The sequence below is a fragment of the Sus scrofa genome, chromosome 10, assembly GCF_054392235.1.
Source record: "Sus scrofa isolate SSC_HxYL_T2T_F1_AM1 chromosome 10, Sscrofa_HxYL_maternal_Yorkshire_Landrace_v2.0, whole genome shotgun sequence".
NCBI classification, from domain to species: Eukaryota; Metazoa; Chordata; class Mammalia; order Artiodactyla; family Suidae; genus Sus; species Sus scrofa.
Genome location: NC_139392.1, coordinates 53585706 through 53603650, shown reverse-complemented (window position 1 = coordinate 53603650; position 17945 = coordinate 53585706). Strand labels below are relative to the sequence as shown.

Here is a 17945-nt window from a genome sequence, read left to right as displayed (position 1 = left end):
CTTTTCTTTTGCAACCGGGGCACAGAGTACAAAGAATGAAATACACATAAATGTGCTATTTCGGTCCAAACCAGCCAAGTCTTAGCCTGTTCCTGGCATCCAGGTAGATCTGACTGGCACCAGCAGAGCCCTTGTGTTATCCCCAACACACTATCAAAACCCAGCGAGAGGCCAAATTTTTTCTTTCTTTTGGTAAATGATCATAACTGGAAAGTCAAGCAAATTCTCCTATCGAAATCCACAGAACGTGAGACCCCGAGAGCTTCCAGGGATGTCAGATGTGACCAATTCCATCTCCCTGGTTTTATAGATAAGGAGCGGGGAGGGGAGGGTTAGGATTTAACAGTGTGTTTTCCCAGAAGTTATTTCAACACGAGCAGAAGCAACCTTCACCTACCTTTTGGGTGTTGGAGTAGCGTCACGACAAGAGATGGTGATGCATATGGAAAGTAGGTCTTGAATGCAAACCTCAGCTACAAGAGAATCCAAAATTCAAAACCACATTAGGATTGGAATGGTGTTAAAAAAACACAAAATTTTGCATCCTCTGCCTCCAAAAGGTCTACTAGTACTTTATGTGGTCAGAATGTTTTCTTTAATGTTTATTAAAAAAAAAAAAAAAAAGATGCTTCCAGTAAGCTTGTACATCTATTCCAGAAAAATAAACCTTTTTTTTTTTTTTTTTTTTTTTTTTTTTTTGTCTTTTTAGGGCCACAACTGCAGCATATGGAGGTTCCCAGGCGAGGGGTGAAATCAGAGCTGCAGCTGCTGGCCTACACCACAGCCACAGCCACACAGGATCCGAGCTGCCTCTTCGACCCACACCACAGCTCACCGCCATGCCGGATCTTTAGCCCACTGAGTGAGGCCAGGGATCAAACCTGGGTCTTCATGGATACTAGTCAGATTCGTTTCTGCTGAGCCAGGATGGGAACGCCAAGAAAAATAAACCTTTTTAAAGTCACGTTTTGGGACATAAGAAAAATAAAGTTATGCTCCTCATGCCTTTATATCAGTTCTTCAACTCACGTGACAATCCCAATTATCCACACAAATCTTTAAGTGAGAGTTTCCAAGGCAACTGTGAGATGGTTTTTAACAATCAATAAAGCACCAAACAACTTTGAGGGCCAAAGTGCTATGGCCTTAGAAGGCACAGAAGCTTTGAAGTACTTTTGTAAAAAGTTGAGGGAAAAAAAAAAAAATCTATACACAGTGAAGTACAAGGGCTTTCTGTGTACAATTTGATGACTTTTGATAAGTGTGTAAATCCAATGTGACCATCACTCCAATCAAGACACAGAACATTTCTGGAGTTCCTATCGTGGCGCAGCGGAAAGGAATCCGACTAGGAACCATGAAGTTGCAGGTTCGATCCCCGGCCTCGCTCAGTGGGTTAAGGATCCAGTATTGTTGTGAGCTGTGGTGTAGGCTGGCGGCTACAGCTCCGAATGGACACCTAGCCTGGGAACCTCCATATGCTGTAGGTGCGGCCCTAAAAAGACAAAAGACAAAAAAAAAAAGAAAAAGACACAGAACGTTTCTATCACCCCCAGAAAGTTCCCTGTGGCTGTTGGAGTCAATCCTGCCACCCAACCCTGGCAATGTTTTTTTTTTTTGGGGGGGGGGGCCCACTGGCAGCAAGTGCAAGTTCCTCATGGCAACCAACATTTTTATTTCAATGAGAGGGATCAGTTTTGTAGGTTTTTGCTTTTCATATAAGTAGAATCATACGAGTATGTAGTTTTTGTGTTCGGCTTCTTTGGCTCAGCATGTTCTTTTGAGATCCCTCCATGCTACTGTGTATAAGTAGTTCATTTTTAAAAAACTGCTTAGGGAGTTCTTGTTGTGCCTCAGCAGAACCCGACTAGCACCCATGAGGATGCAAGTTCGATCCCTGGCCTTGCTCAGTGGGTCAAGGATCTGGCATTGCCGTGAGCTGTGGTGCAGGTTGCAGACGCGGCTCGGATCTGGCATGGCTGTGGCTGTGGCGTAGGCCACTGGCTGCAGCTCCGATTGGACCCCTAGTCTGAGACCCTCCATATGCCATGATTGAAGCCCTAAAAAGACAAAAACAAAAGAAAACTAAACTGCTTAGAAGTAGTCCTTGTATGAATATACCAAAATCTGTTTATTTATTCTCCCATTATGGCATTTAGGTTGTTTCCAGTTTCAGGCTATTATGAATAAAGTTGCAATTAATGGTCACAATTGGAGTTCCTGCTGTGGCTCAGCGGGTTGGGAACCCAACATTGTCTCCGTGAAGACAGTTGATTTCTGGCCTCGTTCAGCAGGTTAAGGATCCAGCATTGCCCTAAGCTGTGGCACAGGTCACAGATGTGGCTCAGATCGGGCATTGCCGTGGCTGTGGCGTAAGCTGGTAGCTGCAGCGGCAATTCAACCTCTAGCCCTGGAGCTTCCATACGCCACAGGTGCTGCCACCGAATAAAAACAAAACAAACATTCACATTTGTATCTTTTAGTGGATATGTGCTTTCATTTCTTTGTCAATACCATAGGAATGTAATTACGAGGTCATAGAGTAGATGCTTGCTCAGCGGAAACTGCCATGTAATTTTTCAAGGTGGTTGTACCACTTCACGCTCCCATCAGCAATTTATAAGAATTCCAGTTGTTCCACATACTTGCCAGCGTCTGGTATTGTCAATCTTATTAATTTTGGCCGTACTTGTGGGTGTAAAATGTTACCTCATCATGGCTTTGCTGTTCATTTTCTCTGACGGCACATGAGGCTGAACAATTCATGTGTTTATTGCCAACTTATACATATTTTTCGATGTGTGTACTCAAATCTTTTGTTCATTTTAAAACAAGTGAGTTGTTTCTTGTGTTCTTGAGTTGTAAGAGATCTGGATATACTTTGGACACAAGTCCTCTGTCAGATATATGTATTGAGAATCTTCTGTACCTGCTGGTGGATAGCTTTTTCATTTTCTTAAGGATGTCTATTAAAACCCAGAAGTTTTAAATTCTGATAAAATCTAATTTATCCGTTTTTCTCATACTGCCAGTGCTTTTCTGCATTCCTTCTAAGAAATCTTAGATTATCAGGAGTTCCTATCATGGCTCAGTGGTTAATGAATCTTGACTAGCATCCATAAAGACGCTGGCCTTGCTCAGTGGGTTAAGGATCCAGCGTTGGTGTGAGCTGTGGTGTAAGCCAGCAGCTATTTCTCTGATTCGACCCATAGCCTGGGAACCTCCATATGCCATGGGTATGGCCCTAAAAACCGAAATAAATAAATAAACCTTAGATTATCTTAACATCAAAAAAGATATTTTCTTCGTTATCTTCTATGAGCTTTGTAGTTTTAGCATTTATTTTGAAGTCTATGATCCATCTCAAGTTAACTTTTGTGTTTGTGAGGTAGCGGTTCATTTTTTTCCCCATCTGGATATCAAGTTGTTTTAGTACCAGTTGTTCAAAACTTGTCTTTGCCCATTGAACTGCCTTGGCATCTCTGTCAAAAATCAGTTGACTATATATGTACAGATCCATTTCTGGACACTCTTCTATGTCTATCTTTTTGCCAATAGTTCACTGTCTTGGTTTTGAGCTTAAAGTTTTGAAATCAAATAGTGTGAAGCCTCTTTTTTTTTTTCTCGCCGAATTGTTTTGGCTACTGTTGGTCCTTTGCATTTCCATATCAGTTTTACAATCAGCTTGTCAATTTCTGTTTTGAAAACCCTGCTGGAATTTTAACTAGGCTCACAATGAACCAGGTATCTTAACAATTCATGAATATGGTTTGTCTGTCTGTCTGTTTTTCTTTTTATTTTTCTTTTTGTCTTTTGTCTTTAGGGCCGCACCGTCAGCATATGGAGGTTCCCAGGCTAGGGGTTGAATCAGAGCTACAGCTGCTGGCCTACACCACAGCCACAGCAACACCCGATCCGAGCCTCACCTGCAAGCTACACCACAGCCACAGCAACGCCAGATCCTCAACCCACTGAGAGAGGCCAAGGGATCGAATCTGAAACTTCACAGTTCCTAGTCAGATTTGTTTCCGCTGTGCCATGACGGGAACTCCTGGTTTTTCTCCTTTTATGTGTAAGTTTTCTTTAGTTTCTCTTGGCAGTGTTTTGTAGTTTTCCATGTAGAGGTCTTATATATCTTTTGTTAAATTTATTCCCGAGTATTTTACGTGCAGCTGTGGATTTGTCTATTTCTCTTTTTACTTCTGTCAATTTTTGCTTTGTGTATTTCAGAACTCTGTGATCAGGCATATATCCATTCGTTATTGGTATTTCTTTTGATAAACTATTTCATCATTAAAAAAATGTCCCTATGTTTGTCTGGTCATACTCCTTATCTTGAGACCTAGTCCATCTGCTGCCAGTACAGCCAAACCTGCTTTCTTGTGCTCATTAGTTACATAATATATCTCTTTCCTTCCTTTTACTTTATAGTCTATCTGTGTCTTTATATTAGAATGGGGCTCTTGGTTCTTCACCTAGTCTGAAATATTTGCTTTTTCACTAGTTATTTTAAATTGGCTTACTAGTTTTTCACTTAGTTTTGTGATTACTGTAGGTATATGTGGGTTTATCTTTGGATATTCATTTCTTTTGTCCCATCTATTTTTGTTCCTCTGACAGCCCACACGCAGCTCTGCCTTTTGACACCTCAGGTCAGATTGTGTCTAGAGTTCTGACCACCCCCTGACCCCGCTCAACCCCCCTCCCACCCTCACATAAGAGCCCTCAGGGAAAAGTCAGAAGAATACCCAATGCGGTTTCCTTTTTCAAAGGTTGAATCCCCCCTACTTTTTATCTGCTTTTTGGGTTGTTCTCTAGTACCTTCAAATAGTGGTAAAAAAATATTTCCCTCAGAGTTTATAATTTTATCTGTGGGAGATTTAGTCTAGTACATTATTAAACCTTGTCACTTCTGGGACCAGAACCTGAACTGATTTGCTGTTTGTATTGGAGCCATTATGCAAGCTCAGAAAAAGCAGCTTGTCATGACAACCTTAAATTTTTGCCCACTAGTCTGACTGGGCACATTCATGGGACTGCACAGTGCTCTCCAAATAAAACAAGGGTGAGAGGAAAGGATAAAAAGAGAACGAGGAGCCCTGAAGATAAACATTTCTGACAATGGGAAAGAATGTGGATTAATGGGATTTCTCCTCAACTGCTGGGGGGAATGTTAATTGGCACAACCACGGGTGAAAACAACTTGGCAGTATGAGCCTAGGCTGAACTTCTGCCCACCTCAGAACCAGTACTTCCACTCTTAAGGATATTCCCCAGCATGTTCAAAGTGATGCTGTGCATCAAAGAAAACAAAATCTGGAAACAATGCAAATGCCCAGCACCAGGAAGATGGCTGCACTGTGGTACTTGCCCCGCCCAGCAGGACACAGCACTCCCCCCAAGGCCACGCACAGCCTGGAGCAATCCTAAGACCACGCAGGCAAGGACAAGGCTCAAAGGACTGCATACGGTGTCACTCCTATCTGTGGCTGGGTTTTAGAAAGAGCAAAAGCAATGACAAGTAAAGAGAACATGGTTTAGTAATCATATATATGTGTGATTCAGAAAAAGAAAAGGAATGATAAACATCAAGTCAAGACAGCAGTTACCTGGGGAGAAGTCAGGGTGACAGTATAGAGAGGAGCACATGGCACCTCAAAGTCACTACAGCTGGGCTAGGTCTTGGTGGATGTCAGGTTGGCAGATACTCATTTCTTTATTTTACCTTGACTCTTTTGGCCATGACCGAGGCTTGCAAAATTTCCTGGGCCAGGGATTGAACCCACGCCACTGCAGTGACAAGGCTGGATCCTTAACCTGCTGAGCCACCAGGGAACCCTGATGATACTCATTTATTAAGAACGAATATGTGGATGAATGAATAAAACACACAGAGAAACGAGGGTCATGTAGGGAACAAATAGGACAGAAGATGGCATGCATCAGGAATCATTTAAAAAAGGGGCACTCAAGGAGTTCTCGTGGTGGCGCAGTGGAAACGAATCTGACTAGGCTCCATGAGGATGTGGGTTCGATCCCTGGCCTTGCTCAGTGGGTAGGGGATTCAGATCAGATTTCGCATTGCTATAGCTGTGGTGTAAGCTGGCAGCTGCAGCTCCATTTGGGCCCCTAGCCTGGGAACTTCCATATGCTGTGCATGCAGCCCTAAAAAGCAAATAATAAATAAATAAATAAATAAATCAAAATTTAAAAAGGGGCTGGAAAGGCAGGCAATCAGGAACGGCCCCAGGAAGAGAAACAACATCATACACGTGCAGCAAGGCCTTTGCAAAGTGAAGAGGTTACTGCTCTCGTATCCCTGACTCACAACAGGGCAGTGACTTCCTGTTTCTTTTGCCCCCTCCATCCTGCCTTCCACCGGGACCCAGTTTGTGCCCCTCACAGCACCAGACCCATGTAGCTCGGGCAGGTACTATTCCACACTAAAAGTGGTTATATGTCCAGTTCAGCCAGCCCAGATCTAAAGTGCCAAGGCCAACACTGTGCCCCAGGAGCAAAGCTGATGAGAACAACAGACTGGAGCGAACAGGACAAAGCAATACGCCTTGCACTGGTGTCCTCTACCCTAACCTAAGTGTTCCAGGAGTCAAAGGGACAGGTTTTCTAGAGGCCAGCTCCTAACTGGGAATACAAAGAATGTTCAGGGAGGATAAAAGATATTTATAGTCATGCCTCAAAATAAATGTGAGGGCCAGGCAGTGCCTTTCAGCTGAGCTCTCCTCCCGAATTCCAGGCTGGGTACCATTGATAATGCTGTTTGCTAGAGTTTAGCTCCCTTCCCTAGGGAAAGAGAAGATGGGAAAAAGACTTCATAAATATTTATCATTGCCTTAAAAAACAGAAACATCTGCTAAAACCCGAGAGGGTTCTTGGTGTAGGGGTGTATGGGATTTCAGGAGGGCCAGTCATCATAGCACGGTTCTCCTAAGTCACACCACAGAGAGCATCCCATGGGCCCATGGCTTTCCTCACAGGAAACTGCAGCGGACTGGGGCACTTGAGCAGACAAAGCCCCACAGTGACATTTAGTCTGTGGCCATCAGAAGCACAGGCCTGTTAAAATGCCCAAAGGCGAAAGAAGCTCTCCAGTAGAAAAGGTTCCCCTTTCACAGGTCCCTCTAACTGGTCAGCTGCCTCTGCTGGCAGGGAGACCCCCCCCCCCCCCCACTCACCCCATGCAAGTTTTCCTGCAGGTCTTAGCTCGGCTTCTTGCTCACTGATTGGGTCCAGCACATACCTCTTGGTCATGGCCATTCCTAGCTCCTCCTCTAGGATTATTCAAATCTTTTCTCATCACTCTCACTCTCTCCCATCCCTCCTGGAAACTAGTTCACATTTAGGTCTCTGATGTAAACGGAAACCCATATTAAGAACATCTATTGGAGTTCCCCTCGTGGCGCAGTGGTTAACGAATCCGACTAGGAACCATGAGGTTGCGAGTTTGATCCCTGCCTTTGCTCAGTGGGTTAACCATCCAGCGTTGCCGTGAGCTGTGGTGTAGGTCGCAGATGCGGCTCAGATCCCGTGTTGCTGTGGCTCTGGTGTAGGCTGGTGGCTACAGCTCCGACTGGACCCCTGGCCTGGGAACCTCCATATGCCACGAGAGCGGCCCAAGAAATGGCAAAAAGACAAAAAAAAAAAAAAGAAAGAAAAGAATATCTACTACTGCTGTGTAATCAGTGGCATCTCCTTCTTAGCACACACCACACAGACTCCAGAAAACCTTTCTCTGGCCCAGGACGGGCAGAGTCCTGATGGACAAACAGGACCCAGAAAGTTCATCCTTTGGGGTGGGCCATGCTGGCATAACAGAGTTCTCTGCACAACAGTAGAGAGATGCTTCTGAGTTCCAGGACACGAGACAGACAGAAGCCATCGTGATTAATTTTCAACTAAAATGGTTTTACCTTTGCGGGGGCATTCATTTGGAAGCCTTCTTTGTGAACAAAGCAGTCTATCAAAATCAGTGAAAATAAAGTGCTCCTTTCTGGTGATTAATCAAATACTCTTAACAGCCTCTTTTTCTTTGAGGGAATGAATAATAGCTGCAATATAACAATATCACAAACCTGCTTGTTTTCTTTCTCCAGAGCTTCTACAAAGCATCGTGTAAACACTTGAAGAGCGGCTAGTACTTCTGGGGCTCCATCAGTTTCCAGGAGCGCATACCTGAGCAATGCAAAGCCAGATCACAACGCGTTCAGTGATTAATCTGGCAAACATGTGAACCTAAACACGTAAAAAGGAAAAATGGAAATACTCTCTTTGTGCCATAAGCTTCATAGTTTGTCAACTCATTAGACTTCAGTCCTTGGATGAAAACAGGGGAAATCTATCACTCCCTTCTCTAAAGACCGTCTTGAAAAGTAAAATGTCCAGAGCTCCCTTTCTTGGCTTTTAAATTATAAAGCACTTTATATCCCTCCCCCACGGGCCTGGAATGCTCTTTACAAATATTTGTGCACCGTGTGCCTGGAAATGCAGCATTCACAGACCTTTGCTTTTGCCAGTGGAGAAGGAGGTGCCCAAGGGGTTAAAATGGTTCAGTCAAATCCACCTAGCAAAGTGGTGGAAGAACCTCTGTGCTTCTGGTTTGGCTTCTACGCATTTTCATACAACTAACTTTTATGTTTGTTTAAACGACAATAACAAAATCAGTGGAAACTCTGTTAGCTTTAAACTAAAAACAGCATTCGGACTTATTTCTGTGCTCATTTACGCTTAAAGTTGGTATGTTTCAAGATCAACTCAAGTGCTGGATTATTTGCTATTGTAAAAATTCCTTTCTGCAGTGTCTGCTGTCTGCCCCGGGGCCTCTATTTGCTGAGTGCGAGGGGGATGGGACAGAGAGGGTAGATACCTCGCTGCATCAGCGCCCAGGAAAGAGGCTAGAAACCCTCCCCAGGAGACAAGCCCCCTGTGAGGGGTCCAGCCCCCAACTACTGCCAGCCATAACCCAACCTGGCGTCCTTGTCTCTCTGTATTGCAAGTCCAATGCATTTCCCAAAGAGTCCTGCAGAATGAAAATCAGTGGGTTGTAAGATAATATGCATAGGTTATTCTGCCTTTCAGAAGAGCTCTGCTAAGCATGGCATTATTTATTATTCATGGTTTGCTTTCCCTCTAAAATCCTTTAAAAAGATCGGTCAGCCCTCGTGTGGTGAAGGTAGAATACTACTACCCTTATTTTGAATTGAGAAAAATCCTACATGAGTATTTAATGATTTAAAATCAAACTTGATTCTGTTTCTCTACCATTATTATCAGAATTTTAAAAGGTTAAAAAAAGATATTTATATTCATTTCTAGCCATTGGCTTAAAAAATTTTCTTTTTCTTTTTTGGCTACGTCTGCAGCATGTGGAAGTTCCCTGGCCAGGGATCGAACCTGCACCACAGCAGTGACCAAAATTGCGGTGGTAACAACGCCAGGTCCTTAACCTATTGCACCGCAAGAGAACGCCACTGGCATTTAAATATACACTGAAAGGAAGTTCCTGTCGTGGTTCAGCAGTTAACGAACCTGACCAGTATCCATGAGGACATGGGTTCGATCCCTGGCCTCGCTCAGTGGGTTAGGGATCCGGTGTTGCCATGAGCTGGGGTGAAGGACACAGAGATGGCCTGGATCCAGCATTGCTGTGGCTGTGGCGTAGACTGACGGCTACAGCTCCAATTCAATCCCCTAGCCTAGGAACCTCCATGTGCTGCTGGTGCAGCCCTAAAAAGACAAATAACACACACACACACACACACAGACATTTGGGTTTTACCAAAAAGCTCAGAGGGATAAGTAGTCAGAGACAAATTCTCCCACGGTATAGCCAGAGAGTACCAGAGCAGTTTTTATATTCATATTTGGAAACTGAACCATTGAATTGGTAGCAGAAACAATATTTACCTGAACATTTCATCAACAACTCTGAATACGGCAGGGTGGCAGGCAGCTTCGGGCTGTGAAGGAAAAGACCGTGAGAAAGTAAAATACCAGAAGTATTTTATCAATAATGACTTGCTCTTATTGGGCAAATGAGTTGGCCAGAACTACTGGTGTCTAGAAAATGGGTATATTCCCTTGGATTAGAAAAAAAGAAACACTCGTTTATGGCCAAAGCCCTGCATACAAATGCAAACAGCATTCTCTTGGGGCAAGGGAATGACAGGCAACCTTTATTTCTTCTTTATACTCCTGTATGTTCCACGTTGTCGACAATAAGTCCATATGATGCAGGAAAATACAGTCAATAAGTATCATGGAAAATTAAAAAAGTACCTTCCACCAGCATGCTGTAATGACACAGAGCCTGCCTATGTGGCTAGTTTTACACTAGGCGCCCCATGGGTCTGATCTCTTCACATGAATTAAAAGTGTCTCAAGGTCAGATCCGGGCCTACAATCTTTTCATTCCTGGTTATTAGGAAATGAACATAATAATTCAGAATTACTACTGAGAAAAGTGGTGACCACTATCTGCCAGACTAAATAATATCACATCTTAGTACACCATGAATTTCGCAGCTTGAATTATTTAGAAATGAAAAGAAGGTTAATGAAAAAGAATAAAGATAACATCATTTTGAATGATGAAAGCAGTTTACTTTATTCCGCAAATATTTTTGTGTTAGGTTTTGATGGTTTAAATCTGTAGAAGCTGATGTTCAGGGGCCCGGGAGGGGCTTCAGAGGGCCTGACCCAGATTCCATATCTTTTTGGCCAGAGCTCAAAGCTCAAAGCATGATAAAGCCAGAGGAAAATGCCATTTGTGTTCTAAAGCAGATACTTCACAGTAGCAACCAAATGTTTAGAATCAGGCTCTAAAAAGAATTTCTTAGACTCATATTGGACTATATATGACTAGCTTGGGGAAGCATTTTTTCATATCCCCTCAGCAAGAAAGACAGAAGAAAGGATATGCGTTGCCTCTTAAGATTTCTAGACCAAGCTGGAGAAAGAATGGTGCCTATCTCCCCAGACCCTTCCACTCTGCAGGTCTGTGCTGGGGTTTTGAGTTGTAACATTGAACGTGTGCCATCTAGTGTTCACACACCGCCATTACAGGCTGTCACGATAAGCGCCAACCAAAGGTATTGCCCCTTGTTAAAATGATGGGATAATTCCCTTTACTTAAAGTGAGAGCTTTGCTATTTGTGAGTTACAAATCTCCACGTTTTAGGTAGAGTAAGCCACATCCCTAATCCTTCACTGACGTCCATTTTTATCTAAAAGGAATAAATTCATTATATACTCAAGAAAGTAATTTGTCAGAACCATGGTTCAACGGCATACTTCTTGGCATTGATCACAGGCAAGTCAGTTAACTCTGCTTCTCAGCCTCAATGTAAATAATAAGTTATTAAAAAGTCACTGGATATATGCCCAGAAAACATAGACTTTTTATGTATTCATAATGGAAAACTCAAACAAGGGAAAAGCATGCCTTGAAGAAATGTGACTCATCAAATTTGCCACAATTTCATATATAGACAATATGGATCTTGAATCAGTGTTTAAGACCAATAACACTGTCACGTGCTCATAGACATGACAAAGACAGACATACAGAGCCTGCAAATGCATTGATAGAAAATAAGACTAACAGAAGTTCCCGTCATGGCTCAGTGTAACGAACTCGACTAGTATCCATGAGGACTCGGGTTTGATCCCTGGCCTTGCTCAGTGGGTTGAGGACCCCGTGTTGCCGGGAGCTGTGGTACAGGTCAAAGACACAGCTTGGATCCTGCGTTGCTGTGGCTGTGGCGGAGTCTGGCAGCTACAGCTCTGATTCGACCCTTAGCCTGGGAACCTCCATATGCCTCAGATGCAGCACTAAAAAGACAAAAAAAAAAAAAAAAAAAAAAAAAAGAAAGAAAGAAAATAAGACTAAAATTGAACATGGTAAAATAGAGCCATTTCTTTGGTTCTAAATGGTTGCTACTCTAGAACCAATCTATAAATTTGATGCTAGTTGAAAAGCACTCAGTACTAATACAAGGATTTCCAAACAGCAAAGAGAAGGCCAATCCACTGTGTAGAGCAGGTGACCGTGAAGGCCAAGGGGAAAGCAAGAAAGTTCTAACTCAGCTTACTGAAAGAGGACTAGAGCTTGGACATACTGCTCTTTTATGCAGTTTCTTTCTTTCTTTCTTTTTTTTAAAAACAAAACGGCGTAATCAAATGTTTTAAATGTCTCCAGACTGTGTGGAATCTGCCTGTTCTCTCCTTAGATTTCTTTCTGTCCAAATATTTCAGACCTTTGCTTGTGCTCAGCCTGCTTCCACAACCTGTTTTAGCTTTTAAACCAGAGAAGATGCCAGGAGGCAGGGGAACCCTCCTGAAGCAGCAATGGCAAAGATTTTGATTTAAAAACCAGACTCCCTTGCCACTCCAGAGCTGTGAACAGCTCTTTCTCATCTGCGGCCTTTACTGATGGTTTTAAAAATGAGACTCTTCACACTTCCCAAGCACATAATTTCAGGGTCATGGAGTCCCCTCATGAAGCCGGGAGTGTTCACAGGCCAGGCATGTGTCCCAGTGACAGCAAATCACAAAAGCAAACTTAAGCTGCTTTTCTTATCAAGGGAATCCTCCAAATAGAATTAAAGTCTTAATTTATGCTTCTTTGGAAGCCATAAATTCCCACCACCCCCCACTCCCGCCCAAATCTTTTCAGCCTCCATGTGAGGGAAGAGGCAAACATTTAATCCCTCTGGGTCCTGTTTTATTTGTAAAAGGGGACGCAACACTAACACAACAGGCCGCCCTGCAACCCAGGGCTCCGGAGCTGAGCTCTGGAGCCTCGCGATTCGGGCAGTTATCTTTCCTATTATAATGAGGACAGAAAAGAAAACCTTTCTTGAGTTCCATCTGTTTGGCTGTTTTTCTCCATCCTACCAAAATCTGTTCCTTCTCAAGCTCTTTTCTCCTCCATCTGGCCTGACGATTTCCACGTACGATTATTTCAAGTGCAGGGAAACCCTGTCCCCAGGAGGCCATCAGTAGCGGGAGCTGTGCCCTTCTCTCCCCCCCCCCCCCCCCCCCCGCCCCCGCGCCTCGCGCTACTCCAACTCTTTCATGAAATGTCAGAGGACGGACGGAAGATGAGCAGGGAGAGCTCCGGACTCTGGTCTCCTTTTTCTCGTGGACCAGACTGTTCTGGGGGGTGTGCCTCCCTTTTCTCCTCTCCACAGCTACCCAGGACTTCACTGTTGACCTCCTCTGCCCAGCACACACCGTTCCCACCCCTCAAAAAAACAGGGGAGGAGTTCCTGTCTTTTTCTCACCTAGCCCTCTGCTCTACATAGGGCAAAGGAGGGTCTGGGCTGCCTCTTGCTCCCTGTGCACTGGTGGTTTGCTGGTGGTCTCCTTAGCTTGAAACCCGCTCCAAATGTGTTCTCCTTAGTGGACAAGTCTGCTTTGGCATGAAAATGCCTTGTGGCTCAGTGGTTAACGAATCTGACTAGGAACCAGGAGGTTGCGGGTTCAATCCCTGGCCTTGCTCAGTGGGTGAAGGATCTGGTGTTGCTGTGAGCTGTGGTATAGGTCGCAGACGCGTCTCGGATCCCACGTCGCTGTGGCTCTGGCATAGACCAGCAGCTACAGCTCCGATTCGACCCCTAGCCTGGGAACCTCCATATGCCGTGGGTGCGTCCCTAGAAAAAGACAAAAAGACGAAAAAAACAAAAGCAAAAACAGAGGAAGACTAAGCAACATGCAGTGCCCAGAGGCCGTGCTGTCCAGGCCTGCATTGTGGGGAGAGGAGGGGAAGCCAGCTTGTCACTCTGTGCCGTGAGCCGTACAAATAACATCCATGCTTGCTCTCTGCCTTTGGCGTCTAACCTGTTATTTTCATCCTGATTCATCAATGATTATTACAAGCCACTTGTCACGTGAAAAAGGCCTGAGAACAGGGAAGAACAGAATTCCCAGGAAGAAATCTTTGCTTTTCTCTATCATTTTCTGATTCTCTCCGTGTGTGAGAAAGGGAAATTATACTATGATTTGAGGTAATTCACAGACAAAAGTGGATGCCTCCTATAAAAAAAACAAAAAGGCAGTGAAGACACAGAAAAAAAATTCTCAAGCCTTCTTCATTTATCATCCTTCATACATATTTTTCCTAAAAAATAGAGAAGTTTCAGGTGAGAGGTAAACTGAAGTTCAGGAAGCCTGGGATAGATTCTCTTTCACAATCTATTTTTATGTGGTTTTGTATAGTTTACTCCATAACAGTAACAAAAAAAAAAAAAAAAAAGGCTAAATAAGAAGTTTTCCCTCCACTTTACCTAACAGCTGGCGGTAACATCCTACCATGCAGCAGACTCTTCCAAACCCTTGACAGGCAGGAGCCCATGTGCTAATATATATATTATAAATTAAAAGGTGACTATTCATCAAAAAATAACTTTCTTCTACAAAAAAAAAAAAAAAAGGAGATTTGGAGTTTCCGTTGTGGTACAGCGGAAACGAATCCAACTTCCGGGAACCATGAGGTTTCGGGTTTGATCCCTGGCCTTGCTCAGTGGGTTAAGGATCCAGCATTGCCGTGAGTTGTGGTGTAGGTCACAGATGTGGCTCGGATCTGGCATTGCTGTGGCTGTGGCGTAGGCTGGCAGCTACAGCTCCAATTGGATCTTTAGCCTGGGAACCTCCATATGCCATGTGTGTGGCCCTAAAAAGACAGAAAAAGGAGATTCTTCATAAGTTTCATTGCAATAAACTATTGAGTTAAAAAAATGGCTAAAAAAAAATCTACTTAAAAAAATCTTCACATTTGTCATGTAAAACAAGGCACCTTTATAAATAGCTATTTTTTTTTTATTACGCATTTTCTTCTTTTCTACTTTCAAAATACCAAACGTAAGACTGTAAATATCCCTTTTACATTTTAGGATTTATTTTGTTTCAAAACATTCAAGTTTCTTTCAACAAATTTGAGCTTGGAAAAATTACTGTTTCTTTTTAATTTTTACCAGATGTTGTTTATACTACAAACACTTTTTTCAGTACTCCATAATGCAATTATTGTTTAATTAGTGATAAATCTGTCATTTCTCGGCTTTAAAAAAAAAAACAAAAAACTTAACAAGTACCAAATGTATGTTTGGGTTTTACTTTTGCCCGCACTCTCTGAGAGCATGAAGACACAGGGATGCCAGCTCTGGATGCTGAGCAAAATCCCCCAAATCCCAAGTTCCTCTTCTAGCCTCGCCCAGTGGCCTCCATCCTGCTTGCTTGTTCAGGCTGACTGGGAAGATAGCTCCTTAGCCCCCTGCTGCTTCTTGGCTCAGCCTCTGAGTGGCAGTGACCTCCCAGGTCAACTACTGCCCTGTTTTGTTTTGTTTTTTCGTTTCTCTCCCTTCACCTCTGACTGGTTGCCAGGTCCCGCGTCCCCAGCAGTGAAAACAGAACTTGCAATGTGGGCCTTTCTTTATAGACAATACTGGGTGATCTGGTGCCCCCATGAGGTCGATGCTGGAAAGTGCAATTACTGTCTGAGAGGTTTTTTTTTTTAACCTTAGCCACAAGCATAAACCACCTCCACACTTTTCTCTTCGACCACTGCTAAATTATCTACTTCAGCTTTTGTTAAATTACATGCGTCACATTAAAGAGCTCAAAAAGGAAATGCTTAAAAGACTGCTAATGAGAACGCAGGAAAAGAAAACCCTCGAACACTAGTAAAAAGTTAATCAGGCAGAGAAAACTGACATCATCCAGGATGTAGGGTTAATTCTTCAGTATAATCTTTTCTTAAAGGGGCACTGCGTTTGGAATTTTGTGTAAAAGAGGTATCTTTTTCTTTTTGAAGTGACTGCTATCTGGAGAAGGAAAACAAGAATGCATCTTATCTCCTATGTGGGATCTCAAGGAGAACACTGAGGTATCTGCATGTTTATTACTCATAACCTCTTATTAGGACAAGAACTAATTTTTCACCCTATCTTTATTGACATATACTTGACAAGATAAAAAACGAATTTTAATGGAGCTATGAAGAGAATAGCAGGAGTTTTCTTTCTGATTTAAAATCTGAATTAATAAAACCAAACCGCACCCCAGCCCTCCTGCACTCGCCCTTTCACGGGCAAATCTCTGGACCCAGCTGGAGGGGCAGGCGGCATGTGGGGCCTGCCAGCAAAGGATGGAATGGGAGGGCATGGGAACCAGGGTATAGCCTGGCCCTGGCACACAGCGGGGCAGCCAAGCACAGTGCCACCCAGCCAGCATTTTTCATTCAAATGTGGAATATCAACAATAGCTTTCTGGGCTCCACAAACAGAATTGTAACTGGAAAACATAACATCCTTCTGATTCAGGGCCAGCCTTGGGAAACCAAACAGTGCCAAGAAAGCTGCATAATTAGCAAGTGGCTTTCACTGCTTTTTGGTGACATCGGTTTTTAAGGTCGGGTCTGAAGCTATGGGTTATAGTCTTCATTGCCTCTTCTGTCAAGGGAAACACAAGACCACCTGCTTTTGAAAAGTGTTGGTCTGCTGAGGAGATGACAAACTGAGGTTAATACCTCATTTTATTTAGGAGCACCACATGTGGCAGGTGGCCATGAGCTTGGGGGAGGTCCAGCCCATGGGAGCCAAAGGGTGAGTCTCAAAAGTAAAGCGGTTTCGAAAACTTATCTTTATTTTCGAAGTCAAAAATGCATATATGCATTCAGAATTCAGGTGATTATTCAATTAGAGCCTTATTATTCCTAGTCTTAATGGAAACTATCAAGCCCGAGTCCCTGAGAGAACAAAGAACACTTGCGGAGACCATTTCACTTTGTACAACCTGTACCACGCTTTTATCTTTTGTTTTTGCAACATCTTGGTAACTCTAGAATTTCCAGGGCTAATTCTGGATAGTCCCAAGAGATGGAAACATAATTAACAGTGCTCCACATAAAATACAAGCTAGGTAGACCATCACACTTTAATTACTCTCAGAATCCAACGCTAATGTCATAGGCATCGGGTTTCTTCTGGACGAAAAGCACAGCAGCCCTGTGCTATCCAAGCCTTCAAGATCTCTCTGATACTTCTGCCCGGTCCTGTCACTGCACCGAGATACTGCGCCGTGATAAGTGAATCAGATGATGCAATTAGGAAGCAGGTTCTTCAGGTTACCCTTCTAATCACTCGGTCACGGCACAGGCTTATTCCAGCCTGCCTGGTTTTCTGGCACTACAGGCCCCGGGATGCCGAGGAGAGCGGCCCATGCCAATCAAGGGCTGGCAGCTCCGTATTATAATTATCTCCTTGAACCATAAGGCACAGAGGGGTCACATCCTGCCAATGCCACAATAAATTAAACCAAATAACACTCCCTGGAATCCCCCTTGGACCATGATGGAAGCTCTGAATCTCTATACATGTGATCCTGATAAATGCTTCTGTAAATCAACGGAGTGCAAAACTGTTGGGGAAAATCATTTTAAGCCGTAAGCTGGAGACCAAAGGCTACAACCACGTGATGTCTGATGAGCGTGCCCGCTTTCTCTCTCTCACACAACCATATTCTGTGCTTGCTGAAGTGCTGCTCAGGCCCGAGGGCCACAGGGAAAAAGGATGTGAAGAAGAAGGTTCAGAGAAGGATTGCCAGGTTGCAGAATCCAACCAAGTTAGAGAAGCTGATAAAACTGGAATTTTCCTATAGGGAGAAGACTTGATGATCATTGCACAGCTATAAATGTAATAAATTCATTGAGTAATAAATAAATAAAATGAAAAAAGAAAATTGAATAAATACCTTCGCAGGCAAAGAAATAGCCCAGTTACTGTATTTTGCCACTGAAAAAGGACCAGAGAATTATAGCATTGCCTTTAGAAACAGATTTATCTGATAATAAAGGTAATGTTTTGAATGGGCTCTGGGGCTTTGAAAGCCTTTATTTTGAATGTTATAATTATTTTAATATAAAATACATC

The 17945-nt window shown here is 43.4% G+C and overlaps 1 protein-coding gene across 29 annotated transcripts in view; it reads right to left on the bottom strand.

The window, feature by feature from the left end:
• The window catches only part of FANCC (FA complementation group C), a 264288-nt gene that overhangs the window by 18651 nt on the left and 227692 nt on the right, over nucleotides 1–17945 (bottom strand). For 28 of the 29 annotated variants that reach the window (XR_014817681.1, XR_014817688.1, XR_014817687.1 and 25 more), the window contains 3 exons: nucleotides 9922–9974; nucleotides 8091–8190; nucleotides 398–473 (listed from right to left, as the gene is read on the bottom strand). Coding sequence is in view for 9 of the 29 variants with exons in the window: in XM_084979743.1 (XP_084835869.1) it covers nucleotides 398–473; nucleotides 8091–8190; nucleotides 9922–9974 (229 nt within the window). In the remaining 20 variants the exon portion in view is untranslated. Of the gene's footprint in view, nucleotides 1–397; nucleotides 474–4064; nucleotides 6142–7347; nucleotides 8191–9921; nucleotides 9975–17945 lie in introns of those variants that run through there. The other variant, XR_014817695.1, reaches the window with a different exon arrangement.